At 35.7% G+C, this 27916-nt stretch overlaps 1 protein-coding gene and 1 pseudogene across 2 annotated transcripts; one reads left to right on the top strand and one right to left on the bottom strand.

Moving 5' to 3' along the window:
- On the top strand, positions 1-27668 carry RFC3 (replication factor C subunit 3). 2 transcript variants are annotated; one of them, XR_004141127.2, is made up of 10 exons: positions 2-178; positions 3771-3908; positions 6630-6697; positions 8259-8356; positions 9789-9970; positions 10968-11104; positions 11194-11292; positions 15220-15289; positions 16459-16723; positions 27546-27668. XR_004141127.2 is itself a non-coding variant. In XM_010994032.3 (9 exons), exons 1-9 carry the CDS (start codon positions 92-94, stop codon positions 16648-16650), a joined length of 1071 nt encoding a protein of 356 aa, XP_010992334.2. In that variant the 5' UTR covers positions 1-91; the 3' UTR covers positions 16651-16747. The 2 variants fall into 2 exon arrangements, 1 of the variants encoding a protein (XP_010992334.2); XM_010994032.3 differs by lacking the exon at positions 27546-27668 and having other exon boundaries at positions 1-178; positions 16459-16747.
- On the bottom strand, positions 1284-2250 carry LOC116157177 (peptidyl-prolyl cis-trans isomerase FKBP3-like; annotated as a pseudogene).
- Positions 27669-27916: the final 248 nt, after the last annotated feature.

Genomic DNA, 27916 nt, shown 5'->3' with positions numbered 1-27916 from the left:
GGCCGCGGGAAAACTGGTCTCTGCTTCGGGCCGGAGGACGCGCGCGCGCTCGCGGGTCGTTCAAGTGTCGGACCTTGTGAACAGGGCTGGCATGAGCCTCTGGGTGGACAAATATCGGCCCTGCTCCTTGGGACAGCTTGATTATCACAAGGAGCAGGCGGCTCAGCTGCGCAACCTGGTGAGTTGGCGGGACGCGGCGGGGAAAGCCGGCGGGGGAGAGGCCGGCGGCTCGGGGATTTCGCGCCCCTCAGGAGTGGAGCGTCGCCCTCGCTTCAGAAGGCGATGAATGCTGTGGAGAAAAGTAAAACAGGGACGGGGGGAAAAGTGTCGGGGCGGGGGCTATGCTTGTAAACAAAAAAATTCTCCCCGAGGGTCGTCATCTCATCCAAAGCTTGCAGGAAGTGGGAAAGCCCTCAATACAGAACTCTGGGGGAAGAGTGGAGCAGGGAGAGGGAACAGCAAGTGCAAAATCCCTGAGGCAGGAGTATGCACAGCCTGTTACTCAGAAAGGCCAGTGCCGCTGGGTAATTGTTGGCCGGCGAGAAGAGTAGTAGGAAATGGGGGAGTGTACAGGGGGGAGGTGCAGATACAGTAAATTTTTACAGAGGTGGAAGGCCATTGGAGGTTTTGAGCAGAGAAGTGACATCACCCGATTTACATTCTAATAGGCTTACTTAAAATTCCTGAATGTCATTGTCTTCATTTACAAAAAAAGAAGGTATTGTGTCTGTTAATGCCTAAAGTCATTTATAATTATAAAATTCGGTGGTATTAGGTTGTCCTTGAGTTTAATTCCTTAATAGATTTTTATTTTCCCTGCCCTGACGCCTGTTTTTATGTTGTAGTTGATAAATGTGTGTAATGGCAGTGCTTAGTGAAAAGCAAACTGAATTTTGTAGAGAACGGAGGGTGAAGAGGAGTCTTGAGTAGAAAAGTCTAGCGTCTGCAGAAACCTTTTATCTACTCCATTTAAGGGCCTAAAGTTCCATGTGCTGATGAACGTGTTTTTGCTCAGCACTCTGGTCTTCCCATCCCCATCTTTTTCAGAATTACATGTACTATTTGTAAAGTATTTTTTTAAAATAAGAAATAATAAATAAAGGAACTCCATCCTTATATATGAAAGACAGTAGAAAAGTTTGTAGGGATATGAGAGTGAAAGTTTTTTTTTAAAGTTCTGTTCTTTAATTATTGGTATTCCATCTATACTTTATTTTATCCTTTCCCATTTCCCCTTTGGTAACCATAAGTTTGTCTCCTTTTTCTTTTTCTTTGTCTTTTTTTTTTGACATTGGATACATTTTTATTGAGCCTTTTAGTTTACAACATGAGGTAAAAGGAAAATCAGTTCTCTTTAGCCAATATTTTGCACAGCTGTAGTAAAATATTTTAAACTGAAGGATTTATTAACAGATTACATTTCTTAAAAGTTGGGGATCAGGTAAACAAGTTCTAACTTACTGAATTTTCCAGTTGACTCTTCCCTTTAATAGTAACCAGCTCTAATTAGATACATACATTTCCTTCAAGGCTATGTTTTATTGTTGCTGGTGTCTTTAGATCTGAAGCATTACTATTTCAGTAAATATCCACTAATTCCACTTCAAAAATAAGTTTGCATTTGGTGGAATTTTGGCATCAGGGTGTCCTTTATTTCCATAAGCCCATTCTGGCTCAATCTCCAGTCGAGCCTTTTCTCCTTTACTCATAGTCAAGAGTGCTTCATCCCATCTGCTGATAACTTTGCCTGTTCCAACCTTAAAACTTAAAGGCTTGGCATTTTTTTTCTTCTTTGAACTGGTTTGAATATTAGTATCAAGAACAGTCCCATCTTGTAGTGTTCTTGTATACCAGCAGTGAACAACATCTCCCTTTTTAGGAAAGTTGGTTTTATCTCCTTTTTTAAAAATAGATTTTGTATATTTTGGTGGACCCTCATCCAGAGTCTCTTCAGTCTTGGTTTCTTTGGGTTTATCTTCATTAAGCTTCACATTTTTCACCTGCTCGGACACTTTTTATACTTTCAGTACCCTTGAAACGCTTACTTTCAAAAAGTTCGTTATAGGCTGTAACCAAATGGTCCTTGTTAGCTGTCTTGGCTACATTTTTAATGTTTCCTAGTAATTTATGTTCTGCAAGAAACGAATCTGAATCTTGATCCTGCAGAAACTTGAGAATATCTTTCTTGGGTAGCTGCTCGCTGCGCAGCTGCTCCGTGGTCCAGGCCTGCTGTGGAACTGCCTCCGCCATCTTCCCCTGCTGCCTCTGCTCTACTCCATAAGTTTGTTTTCTATGTCTGTCTGTACTAATTTTAAATAAATCTACTATAGGCTGTATACTTAATTTGTAGACAAATTAAATTTTCTTACAGTAGCTTTGACTTTGATTTTCTAACTATAGGATATATTTTATTTTCTATGCCAGCTTTTTATTATATAGAATTTGGAATAAATATCTGGACAGAAATGTAACATATTAGTCTTGTGTTACTAGATTTGCTTTTCAAAGATGTTCACATGTTTACTGTTGAATGTACAACTTAATAAAATTGTGAAACATTTGCAACATAACCTTTATTTTTGATGAGATTAAATCTTTAAAAAATGAAGGATGGATTTGTGGAACATCTACTCTTTTCCATGCACTGTATTAGGTGAATAGTCCTTTCCATGAGAATTTTTTTTCAGTACCAGAGATAGATGTGTTTACAAAATATTAAAATTCACTGTAATACGTACTTCCATTAAGATACTTATCTTCATTTTTTCTCTAATTGTTATTTATTAAACTTTTGCCCCACAAGATTTTGTGCACCTGAGGCTAAGGTCTGTGTTCTTTTCATCTTTATAGCCTTCATAGTATTGATCCCCAGACCTGACTGACTATCAGGATCATCTGGGAATCTTTTTGAAAATACAGTCTTTGTTCTGTAACGCAGCACTGTCAGTATCCTACTCCATCCCCTTGCTCTAAACTTGTAAGTGTACACAGACTGACTCCCACCTCTTGCATTGGTTCCTGAAGGCTTTCTCTTACACCTCTAAGCAGACTTGAAATGCCTGGGAACTAATGCCCTCCCCTTCCTGCTATTCACTTTCCCAAGCAGACAAAAGACTGATGAGAGACAGTGTCATACGCTAGCTTCCCCACTGCTTAGGTGGGTTAATACTGTGGTGTATTCTTAGACTGGCTTCAAAAGTACCCCAACAAGATCAAGCCCCAGATGCCAGAGTGGTATTTAAGTTGATAATACTCTTGTTGGCTACCTTTTTCCCCCTTTTTACTTTCCTGCTCCCCTGCAAAATTTTCCTTTACCTCCCAAATAAAACCAAATGCACTCATTTCTTATCAAAGTTTGTAGAAGCCCAAACTAAGACAGGCATCAGTCTCAGTTACTGAATCATAATTTTGTGGGTGGGGTCCAGTGATCAGTCTTTTATTTTAAAAAGTTCTCTAAAAGATTCTAACAGTCAGCCGATTTTGAGATTTCTTGCTTTCTAGCATATAGTGTTTTATCTTGCATGTACTGTGCTAGGTATATAAGTTATGTAACATTAGTTCCAGGGGAATAGTCAACATTTCAGAGTTAATTAAAAAAATCTGTCTCTGTATATTCATAAACACACAAACACGCACACACACATATACACATATATATATTTGAAGTTTCATAGGTAGAGACACAAAAATACTTGATACTTAAAAAGTAGTTTACTTCTGCCTGGAGCAGTAGTTTGGCTAAGGAATATGCCTCGTTCTTTTTTTCCCAGGTGCAATGTGGTGACTTTCCTCATCTGCTAGTGTATGGACCATCAGGTGCTGGAAAAAAGACAAGAATTATGTGTATTCTACGTGAACTTTATGGTGTTGGCGTGGAAAAGTTGAGAATTGAGCATCAGACCATCACAGTAAGCATTTCACTTTGAGGCCCTCCAAATATTGATTGCAGGGATTTTTGATCCTCATCATATAGGCCTCATTGCTGCCCAGTGTGTGATTTAAGTAAAGTTTCACAGGTAATCCTGGTGTATAGGATTGAGAGCTGCTGATTTATAGACATAACTATTATAATCAGACCAAAGTCAGTTATTTTAGAGAGGAAATATGATGAACAAGAGATTTTAGGTAAAATATAGATAGTGAGATTCATTTTAGATTCAAATCAGCATTTCAGCTGGAACTAGAATTCAAGTTTCTGAAGTTCATTTTTCTGTGAGCAATAGTGGGTATTGGAAGAAAGGGAATGAGTTTGAGAAAAATTTTAAACGTGGAATCAGTCAACTTGGTCAAGGTTGGGCAGCTGACTGATTGGGAAAGGAGGCATGAGGCTCTGGGATGTTCAGAGTTCCCATGATCTTGGCCTGGCTGAGTTTTCCAGCCTTATGCCATGCAATGCATATTCATACTTCTTCCTTATAGACAATGTTTAACCCAGCTGAAGTGTATCCTCTTGGAAGTGCTTCCCAGCCCCGTTATAATTAATTTTTCCTTTTACAACCCATAGTTTGTACATTTGAGAACATTTACTTTGTTTTCCCTTGGTTATAGTTATTTATACATCTTTTACTTTGACAACATTGTATTTGTTTTGAAGTTATACAGGGTAAATTTTAAAGTTTTACTTGATATGCAATATTATATTAATAGTTTCAGGTATATTGCATAGTGATTTGATATTTTTATGCATTATGGAATAGTTACCACAATAAATACAGTTGCTATCATTTTCGTATCCTTCATAGCCCCTGGCATACTGTCTTGTATATACTAGGCACTGAAAAAAATGTATGCTGAGTGACTGGACAGAATGTAATGCTATTAATAGAATCTTTAGAAAGATAAATGGTTTGTAGGCTCATGTGGATTAGCTTGTGTTTAGACACATTGAGTTTGAGGTGCTGGTGGTATATCTTGGAAATTCTTATAAAATATGCAGGGACAAATTTAGTAAGAAAGATAGTAAGAAAACTATTATCTTCTAAAAGGACAAAACAAGAGCCAATCAAATGAAAAAGATACATTGTGTTCTCAGTAGTACTTTAAAGTATCTGTTCTTCTCATGTTACAGTATAAATTTTAGTGAAATTCCAATTAAAATCTAACTTTTTAAAAATTGTATGAATTGATCTTAAAATACATATGGAAGGATACATTTCTGAGGCTAGCTAAAATAATTATGAAAAAGAAGGTTTGTGAAGGGGACTTGTGTTACCAGATATTAAACCATATTGTAAGGCTACTATAATCAAAACAATATTGTAATGGTATGGGGATAGAGAGGTAGATCAGTGGAACTGAATAGAGAGCCCAGAAATATGACAGAAGATCTATTACAAATAAGTAGGAAAAGGATTAGTTAGTGAAGTGTGCTAGCATAACTAGTTATCAACCCAGAAGAAAAAAGATGTTGAATCCCTGAGACTCATAATTTATAAACTCCAGATCAGTTAAAGACTGAAATGGTAAAATGAAACACTAAATTTCTTAGAAAAAAATTTCTGAAACTATATGAACAGTCAGGAACACCTTTTAATAAAAAACATGGAACTATAGAAGAAAAAAGTATATATATGAATTTTAAAAGTTTCTATAAGATAATGTACATAAAATCTATAGAAAAATGAAAGATTGTAAAATATTTTAAAGGAATGTGTCAGATAAAGGATTTTACAAAATGACAATGGAAAGACAATCTGGTAGAAAACTGAATAAAAAATGGTCACAGGAAAGAAAGATAAATAGCCAATAAAAAATATATAAAGATGTTTGACTTTTGTGATAGTCGAGGAAAAACCGTGAGTCTATTATATAGTTATCATATTGGCAAAAATTGAAGGCATGATAAAACCTCCTGCAGATGAGGAATGTTGGGAAAGAGTATTTGTTGCCAGTTGAAAAGTAAATTGTGAGGTTTTTTTGGAAAGTGGCTGGTTACACGTAAACATATACACACCTATAGAAAAATATTGTTTTCAATTCAGTGAATCTTTTATTGAGAATCTGCTACATAAAAATGAAAGCAGTACATGAGATGTACATACAAGGATGTTAATTTTGGAATTGAGATGGTAAAAAGCAAAAAACGAATGCCCATCTGTGACTGGCTTTGGGACATCTATGTTATAGGTTGGTAGGCAACTGTAACACTCTATACCAGTTGTCTGAGAGGGATTGCCTAGATGTTGTTAAGCAGGAAAAGCACAACACAGAGAAGTATATATAATTGCCTCTTAAGAAAATTTTCAACAAGTAATGCTGACACACTCTATATAATTACATATTAGTCTATGTTTGTTTTTGTGTGTTAACATGGAAAAGACTGTGAAAGGACACATGCAGATTATTTACCGTGATGATCTGCTGATAACTGGGAATGGTTTAGAAATTTCTGGGAAGTAAAGGAAAAAAGTGATCACACTAAAAACAGGATGTGTGATACGACTCAATTTATATAAAAACATGTTTATTTGCACATTAAGAATGGGGCTAATGAAATGGAAACACTAGTGGTAGTTATCTAAAGTTTTATTTTTTTAGTAAGCAAAAAGTGTTTATATAATGAAAAAATAAAAAAATAAGAGGAGAAATACCTAATGAACATTAAAAAAATCTATATTCTTCATCCACAGACTCCATCTAAAAAGAAAATTGAAATTAGCACTATTGCAAGCAATTACCATCTTGAAGTTAATCCCAGGTAAGTTACTACTACACAGAAATAAGCATCTTTAGAATAGTGTTGGTCAGGCTTTTTTATTTTTTAAGAATATAATGCTCTTTTGAAAAAAAATCATGTATGGAAGCACAATATATAAAACAGATAAACGTGAAGCTGCCCTGTGTGAAACAGAGCCTCGAGCCTTCCCATTTTCCCTTCTTTCTGAGACCCCCGTGAAATAATTTTAATAATTAAATTTTCTTGCTCTACAGAGCTCAGTATTTTACACAGAGTACTTTGTCAGTAAGTTTTTGTTGATTTATATTGACTCATTTAGAACTGGTTAGCAGTGTGTCTAAAAGGTTTGTAAATTTCTAGAATGAATATTTCAGAAAGTGAATTTGCAATACTGGGTCTTCTTTTTTTCATTTCAGTTTTTTGATTAGAGGGTATAATAATCCACCAGCCACTGTCTGTATTATCTATCATGAGATAATAAGATTAGGATCTTGGTAGGCGGCACATTGAAAACTCATGCCACAGCAGTTCTTCTTAAGTAAATGATGTGGAAATAATTGTATTGGGAGCAAGTGGGCTAAACCTTCAGGGTTCTCTGGGGTCTGATATGTTCTTGAAGGAGAACAGAATCAAGGACATCTTCAGGAACAGGTAGCTTTATGGGCAGTGGTACAGCGACGTGATTGAACATCCATTTCAAGACTGAATGGAGAAGAGGAATAGTGTTATAAGCTAACGTGTATTCAGTAGGAGGCACTGTGTGAGAAGCTTTACATGGTTTATTTAGTCCTCAAAACAACCCTAACAGACTGATACTGTTGTTTTTCCTAGGTATGCCAAAGAAAACTTAAGAAATGAGATTGGTGGGAAAGGGTCTAATCATAAAAGTAGAGAATGGTAAATCCTTAGACAAAAGCGGAATGTTTTGGATTCTTGACTAGGAAATCATAAAAGAAACACTGTAGGTATATTGATCTAATAATAGTGAATTGAAAAAAGACTTGATGGCTATTTGAGAAAATAAACTAAAGCTGATTGCTTTGCCCACTTTTTCTCATTGTGAGTTCCTCTGTAGTAAGAATAGTCAGTTAGAGATTAAGCTGTTTGTTTTTCAGGTGTTTAAAAGTGACATTCAGCCTAAATTAACTAGGTGACTTATTTTGGCTTGTGAGGTGCATGACTTAAGTGCTAAAGCAATGATACTGGTATAAATGACAGATAATGCCTACAAGTCAACATCTTACTGTCTTGGGTACAGAGGTGTCAGAGTATTTGATAAATTGTTCATTGTTAGCTATTGCTTTTTTTAAGTAACAGTAAACTTAATATAAGAACATGTTTGGTGTTTTCAGTTATATTAATCAAATTGTAGTTCAGTATTGAAATATTGTTAGTAGTTTTAATGACCCTACAACACTTCACTTTTAAAGTTTTGTGACTGTAATAGGCATTACTAAGTTTGATTAAAATTTTAACCACTTAAGATTTTCAACATTTTTCTTGCAATAACAGATTAAGAATAAGGGCCTAATACTCTCTAAATATTTACATATATATTTACCATTATCTTTGTTTTGTATAGTGATGCTGGAAATAGTGACCGGGTGGTAATTCAGGAGATGTTGAAAACAGTGGCACAATCACAGCAACTCGAAACAAACTCTCAAAAAGATTTTAAAGGTATGTGATAAAAAGATTTTTAAAAAATTTTTATGAGACTGACACTTAAATTGTAAGCAGCGGGTATAAGAGAAAAACGTAGTGGGTAGTGTAAATTCCATCCATTTAGCAAATTTATTAACCTCTTGTTCTGTGCTGTGCACTATGCTATATATATGTATATTTTTTCGATATGAAAGTGGACAAGAGAGACATGATCTCTGTGCTTGTGGGAGTTTATAGTCTAACAGAATTGAATTTTAGTAGAAAAAACTATTTGTGCCACCCATTTGTTATTTTAGAACTAGATGAGTGATGAAAAAACACTTAATTTAAAATAAGAAATTGAATGATTTAAAAATAACGGTTCTTAGAACCAGAGTAGTATGTTCATTATTAAATATTTAGCTAAACAAAAGATTATTAAAATCAGCTATAATCCCACCATCCAGACACAGTTACTGTTAACATTTCCAGTATTATTTATGTGCATATATATACATACATTTTTACAAGAGATTTTTTGATAAATATGCCAATATATAATGCTTTTGATATATTTTGTCAAATTATTCTTTGGAAAGAGGATTCAGACTTGTGCTACCACCAGCAGTGTTGAGGAGTGCCGGTTTTTCCCTAACATTTATCAATAGTGGATAATTATTTTTAATCCTTGTAGGTTTGAGTGGAGAAAGTAAATTGTGCCTTTTCTTTAGTGAATGTGATAATTTTATCTTTTGCTCATTGTTCATTTTACTGTTTTGTGAATTATCTGTGCATATTCTGGCCTATTTATTAACTTTCCTCAGTCTAATATGTCAAAGTAAATTAAAAAGAAATTTTTTTTTTCAAATACTCTTTTACATCCATGAATGTGGTTTTATGATTTTTCTTTCTGGTTCTTAGTATTATATTACTGAATCTTCTAATGAAACTGCTTTTACATTTTCGGAGTAAACCTCATTTGGTTGTTATGTACTAATTTTTAAAATAATGCTGCTATTTTCTGTATACCAATGATTATTTTTGTATCATTTTGTTTGGTGCTTATCCTTGTCAGATTTTGGGATTAATCTCCTTGTCTTTATTTTTCCTATTTTGTTCAATTTGGGTTCTATTTCCAGAACTTCTTCTTATTGTGCAGCGTTATCTTGGAAGGGAGCTTCATTTTGTTTTTTTCAGTCTACTGTTCTGTCAGACCTTGTTGCAACAAGGTTCCTTAGCTCTCGTCCATGAATTAAGTCCTGTGAGTGCCATTCTCAAATTGGCTAGTGATACTGCCAGGGTGCTCTTGTGGGTGTTTTGGGGTTCTCATGTCCTAAAGGCTGTCCCTTTTCCAAAGGGAAAAGTAGCATATTGGGCTTATTATTTAGGCTTTCAATCTGAATAATGAGGAGGAAGAGAAAGAGATAGATTATCAGGTTAAAGTTTGTTTTTTTCCTCCTTGACTCAGTGGTGTTACTGACGGAGGTTGACAAACTCACTAAAGATGCCCAACATGCCTTGCGCAGAACCATGGAAAAGTATATGTCCACCTGCAGATTGATCTTGTGCTGCAATTCTACATCCAAAGTGATACCACCTATTCGTAGTAGGTGCCTGGCAGTTCGTGTGCCTGCTCCCAGCATTGAAGATGTAAGTTGTTAAACTTTTCAGAAACAATTTAGTTCAGGTTCCATGAGTACTGTATGTACATCCCTGTCATGTTTGTTTTTGTGAAAACATAGTGAACTGTATCAGTAATTCAGGAACAGCTAAGGCCTGGATGCTAACCATTAGTAAATGTACAAACAAATATATATCATAGTGAATACCGGATACCAGTATATAGAAAGTGTTCTTCTCTTTAAATCATCTTTGACTTTAAACAAGTAGGTATTAGGGATTTTACTTAACTAGCTAAGGGCTAGTTATTTTGTGGCTTCTACCTTAATTGGCTTTGGAGGAGACTTGAGTATTCAGGAAATAGATTTTGCAAGAAGATGACTTGGGAATATCTAGTTCCTAGTTAGGTGACCAAAGTTATTCTTAAACAAGATTTTTTTCCTTTATCATTCTTAATAGCTATCTATAAAAATTCACATTTCTCACAATAAGCAATTTTTCTGCTGTTAATACATTTGGGGCAATTTTATGCAAAGTAGGGATAACGTGTAACATTTTGTTAGTTGCAAAGTGGTAAAGTGACTTCATTATAAGTTTCACTTGTAAAAATTTGGGGAGTGATACAGTTAAAGTGTTTATAAAGTAGCAAGACCACCAGGCTATACCACTCCCATGGGCATCATTCACATCTTAGTGCATGAGTTGTGTACAGTTCAGCTTGTGGGCTGTACTTGGCAGCCCTAGTGTCTTTGCCACCAACCTGGGACCCTTTGTTTCCAACTTGCTGCTGCCTTGAGAGGGCTGGCAGGCTTGGAGTTGGAACCAGATCTTCCTCCAGTTGTACATCTAGCTCCTGCCTCTTCTTGACAGCTAGACTGGACCCCTGGTTTCCTGCTGAAGGAGCAGTGGTTAGGTAGAGTAGTGATGAAAAAAAAAAGTGGAGAGGGGTCTAGGAAGATACCAACAGAAATTGTCTCAGTATGCTGTTTGACAGATTGCCCATATTTGTTAATTGTTCTATTTGTAGATTTGCCATGTGTTATCTACTGTGTGTAAGAAGGAAGGTCTGAATCTTCCTTCACAGCTGGCTCGTAGACTTGCAGAGAAGTCCTGCAGAAATCTCAGAAAAGCCCTGCTTATGTGTGAAGCCTGCAGAGTGCAACAGTGAGTAAGAAGGGGCAGTTACCCCAGGAAATGTTTTGGGATGTAAGCCTACTTTTCATTTACTTTATTGTGTTCTCTTTGTTATGTAGATATCCTTTTACTGAAGATCAAGAAATCCCTGAAACAGATTGGGAGGTGTATCTGAGGGAGACTGCCAATGCTATTGTCAGTCAGCAGACTCCACAAAGGTAACCACGGTGAAAGATCACCATAGAAGTTTGATCATTGAGATGGTACAGATACTAAGCTTTAGATTAGCTGTTTTATACTAACACCATTCCATTTAGAATTATAATTTAATCTAAATTTAAGTACTATACTTTTAAAGAAAAGGTAGGATTTAATTTTAGACATTTAGTAGTTCAGAATAGTTGGTGTGTGATATCACAGCTTTTATTAAGCTATTGTCATGTAAATGTGGAACTTTTAAATAAATTAAAACAAATTTTGGAAGTTTTAATTTTTTTACCCAGAATCTTGGAAGATTTAATATTAATACGTAACATGATGTATATCTAGCTTTCTAATATTGAAAGTAACAGTATGTAACTTTGTGATTGATATGTCATTGCGAGAAAGACACTAGGCTGTGAATCAGGCTTCTCGTTCTTCTCCTGCTGTAAATTAGCAAGTATCCTTGAGCTGGTAACTTCATCTTAGAGCTTCAGCTTTTTCATTTGTATGTTGCAGATACTGTTATTACCCTGCCAAGGATACTTGTACCTTGATTATAAGAGCAGAAGAGATTGTGTGATGATGGTTTGAGAGCTAGAAGACCCTGTGCTCATGTGTGATGATAGGCTCTGTTGAGAACAGTGTTGTGTACATGCTGTCAGTGTTAAGGAAGTGTTCTGTGCATACTTGCTGTGCAGTTGTTTCTGTTTACTTCTTGGGTCTCTTATTCAGTAGTGGACTGTACTGAAAATACTTTGACCACTGCTTATTTGATTTCTTATGACAACTTTGACTGAGAAGGGCAATCAGCTCTTCTCCAAAAATCAAGAGTGACAGTCTTAAAGCTCACTGCCTTTGGGAATCCTGGTGAAAGCCCCTTAGGCTCACTGAGACAGTCTCTACTCTTTTTTGCCTGTCAGAAATGAGAAACCACCTTTGGACTTTACAGAAGGTCGTCGGTTATTTTAGGAAACAGACTAGACTGAGTGCAACCTTTGAAACGTAAGCTTCTCTGGTTTACATGAAAATAATTGTGGGAGAAATATACAATGTTTCTCCTCTTGTGTGATACATATGATAAGTTCTTATTTTTAAGAGATTCTTCAAAGGAAATTGTAACATGTCTACTTTGGATACCATATAGATTAGTGGAGGTGAATAGTCATAGATAATGGTACTTGACATTTCATCAGGGTTTGAGTTGAATTCCTGTAATTCAGTTATGTCAGTTGAAGAAATTAATAGTTTTCGAAAAGTGCCAAATGTAAGTGGTTTCTTTAGAAAAGAAACCTTGAGTCTAGGAAAAAGTGTGCATTCCATTTTGTAATACATTATCAAGAAGTAAAGAAGTCTCAGGCTTTAAAGAAATAAAATTCAAACGAAGCATGTTTTAGGAGCCTTTTACTTTCATAAAGTATTTCTACACTCACTGAAGATGACTTTCTTGTTTCTGTTCTGATTTTAAAGAAGAAAAGTTTGTGGTAGCAGTCCACTTGCCTATTCTTCAGAAATATAGGTACAGATGTTGCAATACTTGACTATTACTAGGTGTATTTTTTAAGACTTTAGTTGATTATTGCTTTACTTAATTCTTCTAGTCACTGCTGCCCTTTCCTCCAGTTTCCAGCAGGTTTTTACAGCTTCTGAATGAGCTTGTTGAAGAAGAGGTGCTGCCGTTCCCTATGTAGAGTAACAGTTTTAGGAGTTGATTTGTTACACTGTATATAAAAAAATTTCTCTCAATTCCAGAAAGCCTTGGAGCTGTGCAGAAATACTGGGATGGCTGGTGTCATTCTGAACATTGGTCCACATAGTACCAAATGACTACTTCTGATTTTTGACTCCTTAGTCTTGCTGTAATATTTATAGTCTTGATTCTTGTTTGGTATATCTTAGAAGTCATGATTTTCTAATTTGAATAGCAGCTAATATTTAGTGAGCAATTATGTTGATTTTTACACTGTGTTATTTCATTCAATTCATATAACAGTACTATGAGGAAAGTATTATTACCATCATTATTTTGTAGATTAGAAAGCTGATATTTTGGGATATTGTTGCCTTTTCAGGGACATTCAGTTAGTAAGAGGCAGAGACAGTTCTAAAATACCATGTTTCTCTGACAGAAGACTTTGTAGTCTTTGTCATTTGCAACCCCCAAGAAATAATGACACAGACATAGTAAATGTAGAATATATTCATTTTTTGGAAACTAAATCATATTAGAAATGAACTCAGACTAAGCTGAGAAGCATGTGAACATGCATGAAATACGCACAGTGTTGTTACAGCATAGTTTTATAGGTAAATATATTGTGAATCAACTTCTCAGAAATAAGCTATATGCATAATTATTAAAATAATTTCATACCATCTGTCATTTGTGTCTATTTTTATGCTTTAATAATCAGGTTTTATTTTTAGGAATAGACGACCGTGTCCAAGAGGGATCAGGGTCCTTGGAGTTAGACTTAAATTAAAATGTTGCTTCAACTGCATGAGTGGTGTTGGAAGCTTAACCTCTCTGAACTTCAGGCCCTTTTCAGTAAAAGAGAGTGGTGTTGTGAGGAATAAATAGTGTACTGCAGTGAGCAGCATACAGGTAAAAGATTAAATAAATGCTTTGGCAGGCATTGGGAATGTATGGACTTTGAAGTAAGACAGATCTGTGCTTAAATCATGGCTCTGCTATGGTCAGCTTTATCAGGCTACTTAAACCACCTGAGCCTTAATTTTTTCATCTGAAAAAAGGAGATAATGCCTCCTCAAAGCTGTTGTGAGGACTGAGTTAAATTATTATTAAGTGTCTTGCACATAGCAGGTGCTCAAAAAATGCTAGTCTTTTTTTTTTCCCCCACTTTATTTAGTTTTGTTGTGGCTCAGCTTCATACTCCTGTGGTCTCAGGAAGAGGGTCTGAGCTTCTACTTTTAAGAAATTAATGAATCACTTCCTTGATTGATCTGAAATATAGAACATCTGTGATATTTTAGTAAAGATTCAGAACAGTATTTTCCCTTTAGAGTAGGTAAGTATATACAGGAAGATAAAGGTTCTTGTTTTATGTGTATTTATAACTTGTCATTTTTTTCTTGCTATTTTAAAATGTCACATATCTATTTCCCTCCTTTACCATCTTTCTGCCTGAAAGTGTTTCTGAAGAGGCTAGAATTAAGGACTCAAAGAGCCCTCCAACAATGTTCATATTCACTTGGCCAGCCTGGTTTGTGCCTGCCTGTACTGCCCCTTCTACGACAAGAGAGCTTTTCTCTGCCATAATTGTTTTTTAACTTTGCATCTGAGACAATAACATTACATTATATATCATGCTTATATTCCCTTTTCTCACTTGTGTAATTGACTAGTGATTGTTTAATCCTTTTCTTGACCATTTTCTAGATGTCCTAGGTATCATCTATCTGGAGAACAAAATAAACATTACTTGCTGTATCATTAAAGCATATTAATATTTGTGGTGTGGGGCAGAGGGCATAGCTCAAGTGGTGTAGCGCATGCTTAGCATGCACAAGGTCCTGGGTTCAATCCCTAGTACCTCCTCTTAAAAAAAATAAGTAAACCTAATTACCTCCTCCCCACAAAAAAAACGAATAAAAAAATACAGTAATAAAATTTGTGCTGTGAATAGGCTCAACCCTCACTATTCATGAAGTCTTAATTTTTATCTGGTATTTTCATGGTATTTTGGTGTAACTAATAATCCTAAATATAGTATTGTCTAACTTTAAAAGAATTCTGAAATTTTTCTTTTAGAAAAATGAACTGAAATTAGGAAAAGCTTCTGTATGTGTATCTTAAGTATGATAAGTCACTTAAGAAAATGTCTGTATTGGATTATTTAATTCATAAAGTAAGATAGCACAGTAGGTACATGGAAAATATCATCTCTTATTTTCATCACAAAGTATTATTTTGTCTTATATAGGCTCCTTGAAGTTCGTGGAAGACTCTATGAGCTTCTAACTCATTGTATTCCTCCTGAAATAATAATGAAGGTAACCTGATTTCAAATCTTGAACTGTTCATTACCATAAAATTTGGACTTCGAGTGGTCTAAGGGCTTTTGCTGTATTAGGAAACATTTTACCTTTTTCTGTCCAGCTTAGTTCAGAAAGTATTTATTGAGCTTCTTTGGTGTGTCAGGCACCATTAGGGGTGTGTTGAAGGAGATGGGGAGGGAGGGCCTGCCCTCAGAGAAGTTATATTTTAGTGGGGAGAAATGGGAAACAAGAAGCAAGAGGATTTCGGAATGTTCTAAGTGCTACAAAGAAAGTAGCTTGGTGAAATCGTAACAGTGGAGGAAAGGGCTGTGGAAGGTCAGTGATGGCTTCTGTGAGGAAGTTATGTTTAAATTGAGAATTGAAGGATTTAAAGAAGGGAACCGTGTAAGTAGCCAGGGAACAAGTATTTCAGACAGCAAGGCTCAGTGCACCTAGAGTGATGTTGTAAGGCATAGCTTTAAGGTCTGGTCTAAACCTAATCAGCTCCCTAGCCAGGTAGATTGATTGTTAGATGTTAGGGAATACAGGATTTTTTGCTTGTTTATATTTCTTAAATTTGCATGTTAATACTTAAATAAAAAAATTCAAATGATACCAAATATACAAAGAAAAAAGTGAAGGTCCATCCTTCCATTTCTACAAGTCCTCTGTTCTAGTCATATAAAAATAAGCCCCTTTGTGTGTGTGTGTGTGTGTGTGTATGTGTGTGTGTGTGTGTGTGTAGTTTCACAGAACTTCAGTGTCCTGGACTGTTTTTTTAAATACAGCAATGTGACATGGGTTTTGTTTCATGACAGTACAGATTTCATGGTATGGCTTTATCAGCTTTTTGAAAAATATGACGCCTATTGGTTGAACTTAATGTTGTTTACAGATTATTATAATTAATTATGCTACAGTAAGCATCTTTGTACTTATATCTTTGCACCCTTGTACATTAAATGCTTGGAGTTTGGAATTTGATAGGTAACTACCATATTTTTAAATTTTAAAGAGGGATATACTGGATGCAGTCTACTGGTCCATATAAAAGAATTAAAAGATTTCAAAAATTAGAAACATTTAACTTAAGTTTTACTTCCTTTTTGAATGAGAGAAATAAAGCTTGTTCAGCTAAGTTTTATAAGTGATTACTTTTTTAATTACTAGTTATCTTTCTTTAGGGCCTTCTTTCAGAACTTTTGCATAATTGTGATGGACAGCTGAAAGGGGAAGTGGCCCAAATGGCAGCTTACTATGAACATCGTCTACAACTGGGTAGCAAAGCCATTTATCACTTGGAAGCATTTGTGGCCAAATTTATGGCACTTTATAAGAAGTTCATGGAGGATGGATTGGACGGCATGATATTCTGACATCTATCAGTAATTCTTCCTAATATTTCTCAGTATCAGCATTTACATTCAGTTTATATTGGAAGAGCTGCAGGTAAAATAAAATAACTCTACTTAATTATGTCTTGTTTGTGCTTTTTTGTAATAATTCCTCCGAATTATTAATCATTTTTCTCTGAGTTAAATAATTGTACCTGAACTATTGAAGTGTGTTGAAAGGACACAGCTAGAAACTTTACAGTCTGGGAACACTATTTTAAGTTACTTTAAAAATTTCTTACCCATATATGCAATACTGAGCCTCTTGTTTCTATCCACTGTCTTACCTGCTGGAGGAACTTTATACGTAAAAATGCAAAAATTGTTTTCTATCCTCCAGATGACCATTGTTGGCCACAGGTACATAAATTTTTACTTGGTAGGTCATTACCTTTAATCATATTTTCCCTCAGCCAAAATTTATTTTTGCAGGAAATATAAGGAATTAATTTTGAAACATAATAGCATGGGTATAGAGAAAATTACAGGTACCATTGCCATTGAAACTTCAGAAATTCAACTTTTATTTCAATGATTCAGATTTGTTGTTAGGTTGGCTACTAAGAAATAAGTACGTTTTCGTTAAGTTTTCACTTGAGACGCCTGAGGAATGTGCATTATGTAGTTCTGAAGCAAAGGTATATTACCATAGAAATTACTCTTTGAACAAGTGTACTATTGTGTCATTGGTCCTGTCCTTTGGAACATTTTTTATTCAGAAATTTGGCTCATGGAACAAAGAGTTTGACCAAAATTCTGTGACAGGTTCTGAGCAATTTTTGAAATTTTGGGCGGTGGAAGCAGGACTCAAAAACAGTTAAAACCAATAAGGCAAAAAAAAAGAAGTTTTACGTTTGAATAATTTAAATTTCCTGTATAAGAATAATGGGGAGACCTGCTCTTGCATGAGAGCCAATGCTCTAGAGAATGTAGACTTAGGGTCAGTAGGTAGAGAGAGACATTTTAGTTCCCTATGAAGAACTTTCTAACAGCAGCTATCTTTTAATGGTGTGAGAAGCTTGAGTGGTCCTTATAAACAGCAAATGTTCAGGTGGAGAATTGATGAAGAATGAACTGCTTACTATATGCTAGGCGTTGCACTGGGTACATGCGTTATTTCATTATGACCTTACCACTCTGAAGTACATAATGTTTCGGATCTATAAATAAGAAGCTAGAGATTTATGGAAATAAAGTGTAACTTATACAATAAAACATACCCAATTTATGTCTGCAGTTTGATATTTGACAAATGTATTGAATGTAACCATCATCCCAATCATGACACAGATTCCTTCACTGAAAAGTTCCTTCCATATCTTTTTGCAGTCAGTCCACTTCTACTCTGACCCAAGTGACCATTGTTCTGCTTTCTGTCATTATAGATTAGTTTTGCCGATTCAAGAATTTAAATAGAGTCAAATACTGTATAGTCTTTGGTTAAGTCTTCATTCTCTCAGAATTATAATTGAGATTCATCCATATTGTTGCATAGTTAACTAATTTCTTTGTTTTTTATTGATTAGTATATGTTTATATACACTTTTACAACCCATTGATTTATTGATGAACCTTTGGGTTTCCAGGATTTATTTATTCTGAATAAAATTGCTCTGAGTATTTCTGATTAAGTCTTTTTATGGATGAATGTTTTCATTTCTCTCAGGTAAATACATAGGCATGGAATGACTAGACATAAGATAGGTGTCAGTTTAGCTTTTAAGAAGTTGCTAATTTCCCAAAGTGATTGTAGCATTTTATGTTCCTACCAGCAATATATGATAGCATTTTATGTTCCTACCAGCAATATATTAGAGTTCTAGTTGTTTCTAAACACTTGGTTTAACTAATTTTCTATATTATCTGTTTTATATTTTATTGATTTCCTTTTTTATCTCTATTAATCCTATCCTTCTACTTTTGATTTAGTTTGCTCTTATTTTTCCAGTCTTAAGATGGAAATTTAGATAATTGATTTTAGACCATTCTTTTATAATATCATTTAAAATTACAAATTTTACCCTGATCTAAATTCCTCTTAAAAATTTTGATATCTTGTGTTTTCATTTCCATTTAGCTCAAACTGTTTTTTCAGTTTCACTTGAAATTTTTTTTTCTTTGACCAAAAGATTACTTGGAAATGTGTTAATTTCCAAGTAATTGAAAATTTCCAGATATATTTTAAAATCTTCTCTACCCTTGTTAATTTTCTATCATTTACTAAGAGGAGTATTGAAATCTCTAACTATTTTTTATGGATTTGTCTAATTCAGTTCGTTTGGATTTTACTTCATGCATTTGGAAGCTTGTTATTAAATGCATACATTTTTAGGATTGTTACATCTTCCTGATTAGTTGTCCCCTTCATGAAATGCACCTCTTTATTTGGTAATATCCTGGTAATATTTCTTGCTCTAAATCTGCTTTATCTTGTATTAGTATCGCCACTCTGTCTTTTTTTGAACAATTTGGCCAGAGAGTGAGCTCAGACATCTTAAAGTTGAGACTTTGTAAGTCTGCTGAGCTATATCTGGGTTCAGGAATACCTTCAAGATTGCAACCAGTCCTCAGTATCCCTTGGTTTTCACTTTTCCAGTTTAGCAGTCAGTCAGGCATGTGTCAGTCAAAAGCTTATCTTAGCCACTCTGTGGCTTTTACTTCCAGGTTCTCTCAGTTCAGTAACTGATTGGTTTCTCAATGGCCATGAACTGAACTTGCAACCTTGGTTTAGCAAAGCTATGGATTTTCCTTGTTCCCAACTATTAATTCAGTCCACTACTCTGTCTGCAACCAACTTTCAACTTATAAAGCTACAGTTTTTACTGACGAGGTGGTAGGTGCATGATAATAGTACCAGGTATAGAAAGTCATAGAGTTGCTGCCATTTTTATCCAAAGCTAATTAGTTTTCCAACAATAAACACTTCAAATTTGTTGTCTGATTTTGATCAATTTTCAGTGTCCTGATTGATTGGTTTTTGACAGTTTTGTCCAATTTTATACTTTTCTGCAGGGGGAAGTCAATCTCCTCCTGTTACAATTGGTAGAAGTAGCCCTCCACTAACTCAGTTTTTCGTTGCTTTTTTTGTAAATCCAAATTTCAATCTGATAATCATTTTCGCTTACTTTGAAAATCAGTTTTTAGCTTTTCTTTCGGGCAGATCTACTGGTGAATTCTCTCAAGGTTTTTGTTTTTGTTTTGTGTTTTTGTGTTTTTTTTTTTTAGCTTAAAATGTCTATTTTGCATTCTTTTTTGAAAAGCATTTTTAATGGATATAAAATTATAGTTAGACAATTTTGTTCTTTCTGTGTCTTAAAACTATTGTTTTGTGTTTTGGTTTGCACTGTTTCTGAAGAGAGATTTGCATTGTAATTTTTTTTCCTATGTGTTTTTTTGTTTGTTTTATTTTACTTCCTGTGGCTACATTTAAGATTTGCAGCTTCTCTTTATGACCAATTTCCAGCAGTTTAAAATGTGTCTTAGCGTGATTTTTATTTGTGTTCATCCTGCTTTATACTGTTTTACATTTGCTTCAATTCTTAGATTTGTGAGTTTATGTATTTTATCAAATTTGGGAAAAATTATTCGTTTTCTTCAAGTATTTTTCTGCCTCCTTCTCTGAGACTCTGGTTATATCTCTGTTTGACTTCATGATAGTGCCCCATAAGTCAAGGGTTTCTGCCTTTCCACCCCCTCCCCCTTAGGCTTTTTATTACTGTCCTTTAGTTTCAAAAGTTTGTTTCCTTCAAATTCACTTATCTTTTGCACAGTCTAACCTGCTTTTAAGACCATTCAGTGAAATCTTTTTTTTAAAAACTGTTGAACTTTATTTTGACAGGTAGTTATTTGATTAGCAGATTGATCCTTTTCATGCTTGTTTTTTCACCTTTTTTTAGGGTGGGCCTAGAGTAGTCTTTATCCCTAGTTGAGCTTTACAACTGAGGTGTGATCTTTGTGTTGTCTGTTGAATGCCCCAGGGATCATTGAGGTGTCTACATCCAGAGTCACCAGAACTCATTGTCTTCTAGCCCTGTGTAAGCTCTCGTGATTGTCCAGCTTAGTTTCCAGATCTTTCCCCAATAGTTTAGTTGTTTCTTTTTTCCTTGCCTGGCTTCGTGGAGTCATATTCAGTGTATATGCAGCTTAATAATCAAAGATGCAAGGCCACCCTTATTAGATTTCTCTCGCACTTTTTCTGTATAAACTCTCCTCTTTGCAGATCTCTGTCATGCATATTCAGCCACCTCAGTCTCTTTGAATTCTGCTCCTTCTCCACAACTCATTGTTATCACAGTTGTCTGCTTAGATTTGCCCTTCCTACCCTGCAGTCTGGAAAGTGCCTCTAGGCAGAAAAATCTCTAAAATCTCTAATTTTAGAGATTAGCCCCTTGGTTTCTTTTCTCTGATGCATCACAATCTTGCACTGCTTTCTCCGGTTTGTGTTGCTTTATTTTGTCTAGTCATCTAGTTGTTTACAATGGGAGGGCAAGTTTTGTATCAGTTACTCTTTTATAACTGGTGGTGAAAGTTTTAAAGTTAGGATTTTAACTGAAGGCCTTGCCTCCTGGGTGTGAATCACTATTTTACATGGTTGTGCAATGTACACACACACACACACACACAAACCTTGCTGTGGTTTTTACTAAAGTGCCGTTTTGTACTTTTGAGTTATAGAAGAACTGAGTGATAGGATTTTAAATGTTCCAAATTGTAGCACGGCAAATCATGAAACACATTCCTTAAAAATTAAAAAAATCAACCCTTGGCGGCAATTTTCCTTGTAGTTAGGTCTCAAGAAAAACATAATCATTTCATATTTTTCAAATTGATGAACTAAATTTTACTAGCTATTTGCTCCTAGTTTCTTATATATAATTCCAGTGGAAATTTGGAACATACTATAAGATGTTTTCTATCAGTTTGATCATGGTGTGTAAGACTTAACAGTGAATTACTTCTCTCTCAGTGAAGGAAAATGGTCCCTACAAACCTTAACTCATGTCTAAATTACAGCCTATTGCTGGTTACAGACACGATATGGTACCTATGGGGCTTGACACTTTCTGTGCCTGTTGGAGCTCATTTGATGAGCTGATTGCTTACTGAAGTTACCGTCTCTTAAATAGCAGCATAAGAAACTTTAGCAACTTCATGAAGTGCAGCTGTGCAAAATAATCACTAGCAGTAGGCATGGAAAGAACTTCACAGCCTTTCCAGAATAACATTAAGGACCTTCATGTGAGGCACTGTGTTAGGTTCTTTGCAGGCATTCTCTCATTTAATTCTTCTAACAATCTCTGAGTTAGGCATTATTATCCTATTTGTAGATGAAGAAACTGGATGCAGACAGCTCAGCACAGACTCCCCTCTAATACATTCGTAGCCACCAACCAAGAATTAGGCCCTCAATACTGCTCAGCAAACTCAGGTTTCTCTGATCAGATCTTCACAATGCCTCTTTCAAGACTTCATTTAGAGCAGGTAACATTACCTCCTTATCAGCCAGCTACCAAAACCAAATATGAATGCATCCTGTATTACTGTATGTTCATTTGTGTGCATCCTGTGTACTCTGTGTACATTTTTACTTTCTCTTGCTACAACAGAGAATCTTCTCATCTGTTTTTAAACCTGTGCCTTGGATTTCATCAGCTTAAGCCTGCCTCTGAAAAACTTTACAACGTCCTTTGTCCCTTTCTTGTCTTTTTAGTCCCTCTCTCAAAACTGGATTCTTGCTCTGGTTTTGATTTTCCTGGTATCTTATTAAAGTTTCTAAACATAGAAAAAACTAAAAAAAAAAAAAATGACAAAGAACATTCATATGAGTATTTTTCTTTAATTGAAGTATAGTCAGTTACAATGTGTCAGTTTCTGGTGTACAGCATAATGTCCATATATTTGTTTTCATTCTTTTTCATTAAATGTTATTACAAGATACTGAATATAGTTCTCTGTGCTGTACAGAAGAGATCATACCAGTATTTCACAGTGAACATTTAACTGCATTTGCTTTATCACATATCTATCCCTCCATCCTTCAGTCATCTTAGGTTTTTGCTGCATTTCAAAGTAAGTTACAGGTATCAGTACATTTTCTCCCAAGCTTGTTAGCATGTACATCATTAGCCAGTTTAATAAGCCAAGAAAAATACGTAACAGGCATAAGGAAACAAAAGAGTGGAGGAAAATTCTTTTTGGAATGTTTGGAATTCATATGGAATTATTTACTTTTAAAACCCCAAACAATTCCTTTAACAAGTGAATTCAACAAGCTCACAAGATATAAATTTAATATACAGAAATCAATTGTATTTTTATATAGTAGAAGTCAATTATTGAAAAATAAAGTTTAAATAATCAATTCAATTTAAATATATCAAAAATCCTAACATAAGTTTAATAAATGATGTTCAAGACCTGTATGTTGAAAATAAACATTGTTAAAAGAAATTAAAGAAGATGTATAAATGGAATGATATATCTTGGATAAACTGAGTGTAATATAGGTATCTGCTGTCTTTACACAAAGGTTAGGTAAAATGATTTTTGAATTGTTTAAAGTAGTCAGCTTTGTTCATGTCATCTAAGGGAAAAATTTATTCTTAAAATTTTCCCACCCCCTACCTCCTGCTTTCAAAATTGGATTCTTTAGTTGATAATACAGAGCATATAAACAGTGCATATTTTTGTGTAAGGCTATTTTTAAGCCATTACATATATGCTCCAAGCACTTACTCCTACTGAAGTTGGGTCATTGGGAAATTAGTTGGCAGGGAATAATCTGGCCTGCAATCTTACGGGAAATCAATTTCCAGATATTTAAATAACAGACCTAACTATGAATATAGTCCTCAGATTGTGGAGTTGAATACTGAACTCTAAAATTGACTTTCTGATATCAAATTTTATGAAAATGAATTAACATTGCTATTGTGAAACAGTGATATTCCATGAATGGGATTTATTAAATTGCAGTGCAATATGGTGCTAAAAACTAAATATGAGAATATTATACTATCAGAATGGTACAAATATCTTGAGAACAGTTGCTCTCTCTATAAAAAACAAGTAAGCAAAGAATTTAACCTTGTTTGAAAGTGTTGTTAACTGGAAGTAATTATTCCTCATTCCTGATGTTTCCATCCTGTGAAGTGAGATCTGTTAATGTAATTCGGGGTCTCTCTCCATCCTTTATTCATCCAGCTACTGGAGAGATTAAGTGTCTTATTTGATTGTCAACTTTGGGAATGATAAATCAACCTGCTCAACTTAGCTCCAGCTTTCTTCCTGTTTGGAATAAGCCTGTGTATCCTAAGCTGTAAATCTTAACTAATGAGGCTTCCTACATTCAGGGAGGTCTGTCCACGAGAGCGTTGCCCCTACCCCAAGCCCAAGCACAGGCTGTGTTCTGCAGACTGCCCTCTATCAGGAATGGGGGATGTTTTGGCCTCCTACTTTTTTGTTTGTTGTACTTCTCAACTTGTTTTAAGCTGAGTATAGATTAAGGGGGCTGTTCATTGGGGAGGGGCTCTCAGAGATCCCCAGATTTTTTTTTTTTTAACCAGGAACACTAAGAAATAAAAAGAAAAGAAAAATTTGAAGAGAAGATTTTTGCGCACCTGGAGCCCACGCTGTGGGTCTTAGACTTTAGTTTGGGGAAGAAACCTTACTGGTTTATAGAGGCTTATTTTAGGCCAAATGTGTTTTTACACTTTTGTACTTAGCTTCGAACTTCTGTAGCCTGAGAAAGAAACTTTAGCTGTCATGACGTATTTTGAGGTTGGCAGGTGACTATAATTTATGCCTTATGCAACTTATGTGAGAAAATAAGACACAACCCTCTGCTGTGTTGGGTGCTTCAGGTAGACTGCTTTAGCTTACTGCACAGGCCTCGCTTTTCCTCAATTGAGACGAAGATTCCATTGTGCAGAAGAGTTTTACAACTGCTTTACACATTGGTGATTAGAAGAATATTTGCCGCTTTTAAACAAGACAGATGAATTCTGTATGTCAGCAGAACACTAGAGATGCGCTAGCTTTATACAGTTAGTACCAAGCCTGGTTAGGTAACCTAGATAGGAAATTCTAGGTTCTATTCTTCTATCAGGATCAAGGAGGGTGCTATGCAGGGACTGACTAGCCTGGATTTCATGTGACATGTCCTGTGACTTTTAAGATTTCAATGTCCTATCATAGAATCTCAAATTCGCTCTGCCTTTGTTAATATCATAAGTTGTAACCCCAACTTGATACCTGAGACCCAAATTGTGGGCTTCACCCTTATTCTTGTGTTAGATTTAATGAACAAGTAAGAGATGTGAGCCCTTATTAGAAAGAAAATGCCATCCTCTTAAGATAGAAAATGAACTGAATGACATTATTACAAACCCAAAGGTAGAAGGAAACAAAAGTACTCTGTGCCTGAAACTGTTGGCCTCTAGTAAACCCATTTGCTTAGGAAAACAAGAAGAAACTACAGTGGTTTGAAAAGGGTACTTCAGCTTTACTGTCAAACTCAGAAGCAGTGAAAGATTAAAAAAAAGTAAAGAAATGCAGGCCAATTAAGCTGGAGGAAGATATTTTTAAAATTTATTTATTTTAATAAAGAGTAAAGAGGGAAATGGCATTCTAAAGATGAGGTTAGACCAGTGTAAAAGGAGGAAAAGAAGTATGCAGATTCCAACTGCTCTGAAAAAAGGAAAGATATTTTTGCTAGTAGATCAGAAATGGTGACTGGGACCCAAACAAACCTAACAGAGCAAACTTGAGTGATTCCTCCAAGAAAGGCCACGTCACTGAAGGATGACTTCCAAAAGATACATGTCCTTACCTGGAGTTGTTGGAGAACCATTCCTTAAAGAGTGGGACAGCTATACCAAGTGGTTATAAAAAGCTGGGGCAGAATTGAGGGAGGAAATCCTTGTAAAATATTCAAAGCATTTTTCAGGTGAATTTCCATGTGATCCAATCATTGCATTTGAAGAAACAGGCATTGCCTTTGCCCTGAGGAAACTTACTGACCTTAGTCAATACATTTATGAAATGAGTGAGGATCCTAAAAGAAAGCAAAGATGTGATGAAATCTAGACGTGACAATCAGAGAACAAGTCCAGGCTTTGATTAAATATTGTCTGATGGAAGATTATCTCTGCAGGGGATTATCCATCTCATCCAGAGTAAAGTAGATGAAATTTGAATGAGGAACCCAGAACTTGTTGATTTCCTTTTTTATTGCTGTTGTTGTTGGCATTATTATTAGTATTATAAATCTGGAGTAGTTATAAAAATACCTGTCTGGGTCAGAAAGCATAGATGTAAATGGAAGGGGGGTTTTCAGATCCAGTAAGTGGCATTAGCTCCCATGCAAATTAGAGAAGGAAACTGGCCACTTTAAGAAGTCAATTAAATTGTTAAGAAGCTTGAATAGCCTTCCTGAAAGGAGTAGGGAAATAGCAGAGGGAAATTCAACACCAGTGCTCTGTCCCAGTACTTCAGAAAAAGATGTGGCTGAACAAAAAAGCTACTCAGACCCTGGGGCATTTAAAACTGGCTTCCCCAGGGGCACACGCTTCAGAAGCATCAAAAGCACTTCGTGCAGGAATCTGTTGAAGATGGGTTTACAGCCAAAACATTTTGGGAATGAGGGGGAACTCTTCCCTAGGGGATGAGTTTCACTGCCCAAGCAATCCCAGAACCAGAGGTAGTGAGACAGCCAGGGTGGCACAGGACGAAAAATGCCTCTTTCTGAGAGATGGTGCAGTTGTGTCACTAGATAGAGCCTGTCCTCAGGGCAGCATGAGGGGCCCAAGGCCTAATGGGCGAATGGAATTAAGAGATCCTGGGTATGCTGGATGGTGAAGAAAAGCACCTGATGTGAGCCCCCATGACTGGAGTTGCCCCTATTACAGTTGTCTAAATTTGCAAGGAGACAAAAATGCCTCACATGACACTCTGGGTGAGGATGCAGGCAGCATAGATGGATTTTATTTTCTCACAAAAATATAAATGTAATTGAAAGTGCTAAATGTGTAGTCTCAAAATAACTTCATGTTGGGAGAATTTTCCTGGTTTGGCTTAAGGGAGCAGATCATGAAATCTAGACAGTTGATCTTGAATGACAGACTTCTTGCTGAGATTGAACAGAAGAATATTTTCCTTTTCTCTTTGGTATCATCAGATTTCTCTTGGGTCTTGGTAGCCCCGGGTTCTGAGAGTGTAATTTTGGCTTATACTAATTGATCTAAGGGCAGGAGAATGGCTTTCTATGTTAGGTGGATCTGGGAAAAGCCTGTGATAATTCTCTCTGTTCTGTTAACTCTTTGAATTGTTTAGAAGTGCGGCTCATGAAGGACTAGGCATTGAATTACTTTGACTTCTGGGCCTTTGGAAGCTCCAAAGCCATTCCCGAGAGAGACTATTGCAGTTGCTGATGGGACCCCACTCCACTCAGGCAGAAAATCTCTCTAGCCAATCCTGAGAATAGCAAGTCAGGGGATGATTTTGTTTTGTAATTGAACTTTGCACTTTGAACTTTAACATTCAGGAATTTGATTTCAGACTTTAGTTCCCTTAGATTTCAATGTCTTTGAATTCCAACTTGTAAAAGAATTTAGTCTTTGAACTTTAATTTCCTTCTTGGAATTTAATAATAGAAGGGAAATCGTGTTCAAATCTGAAGTATCTCTTTATAGGCATTTTATTATTGAAGTATCTTTAAGATAGCATTCAATCTCTGAGGAACCTCTGTCATGCTACATTGGACAGCATGCATGGACATAATTTTGGGCAGAAAATAGAATAGGGGATACATTTTCAACTTTTGGTATGGAGTGGATTCAAAGTTGATATATTGAATGTGTGCATCTGACCCATTGCAGATTCTTGTGGGGACGACTTTTAGGCTACCTGCCACTAGACCCAGGAGGAAACTCAAAAGAGCAGAGACTGGTAGAGTGTGGTCTCATGAAAATTCTCCCGAGCAGACCGCCACAACTCTTGCTGATCATAGGCTCTGATGGAAGGAATTTACACATACTGAGGTATGGGGAAGTGATTTATACATAATTTGACTTGACCTTTACACTAACTAAAACAGCCTGTTTTATGGCCTGTCAAACATAACATTGTACGTCTGCTGTAACCATTAAGGAAAAGAGTATTGCTCATTGTCCATTTGTTGCAAAGGATTAAGTCACAACGCATGGCAATCGCCCCACCAACAGTGTGTCCTGAGGGGAATTCAGGATGA

This window comes from Camelus dromedarius, chromosome 13, assembly GCF_036321535.1.
Source record: "Camelus dromedarius isolate mCamDro1 chromosome 13, mCamDro1.pat, whole genome shotgun sequence".
Lineage (NCBI taxonomy): Eukaryota > Metazoa > Chordata > Mammalia > Artiodactyla > Camelidae > Camelus > Camelus dromedarius.
The sequence above is the reverse complement of the archived record's forward strand: the minus strand, read 5'-3'. Positions and strand labels throughout refer to the sequence as shown.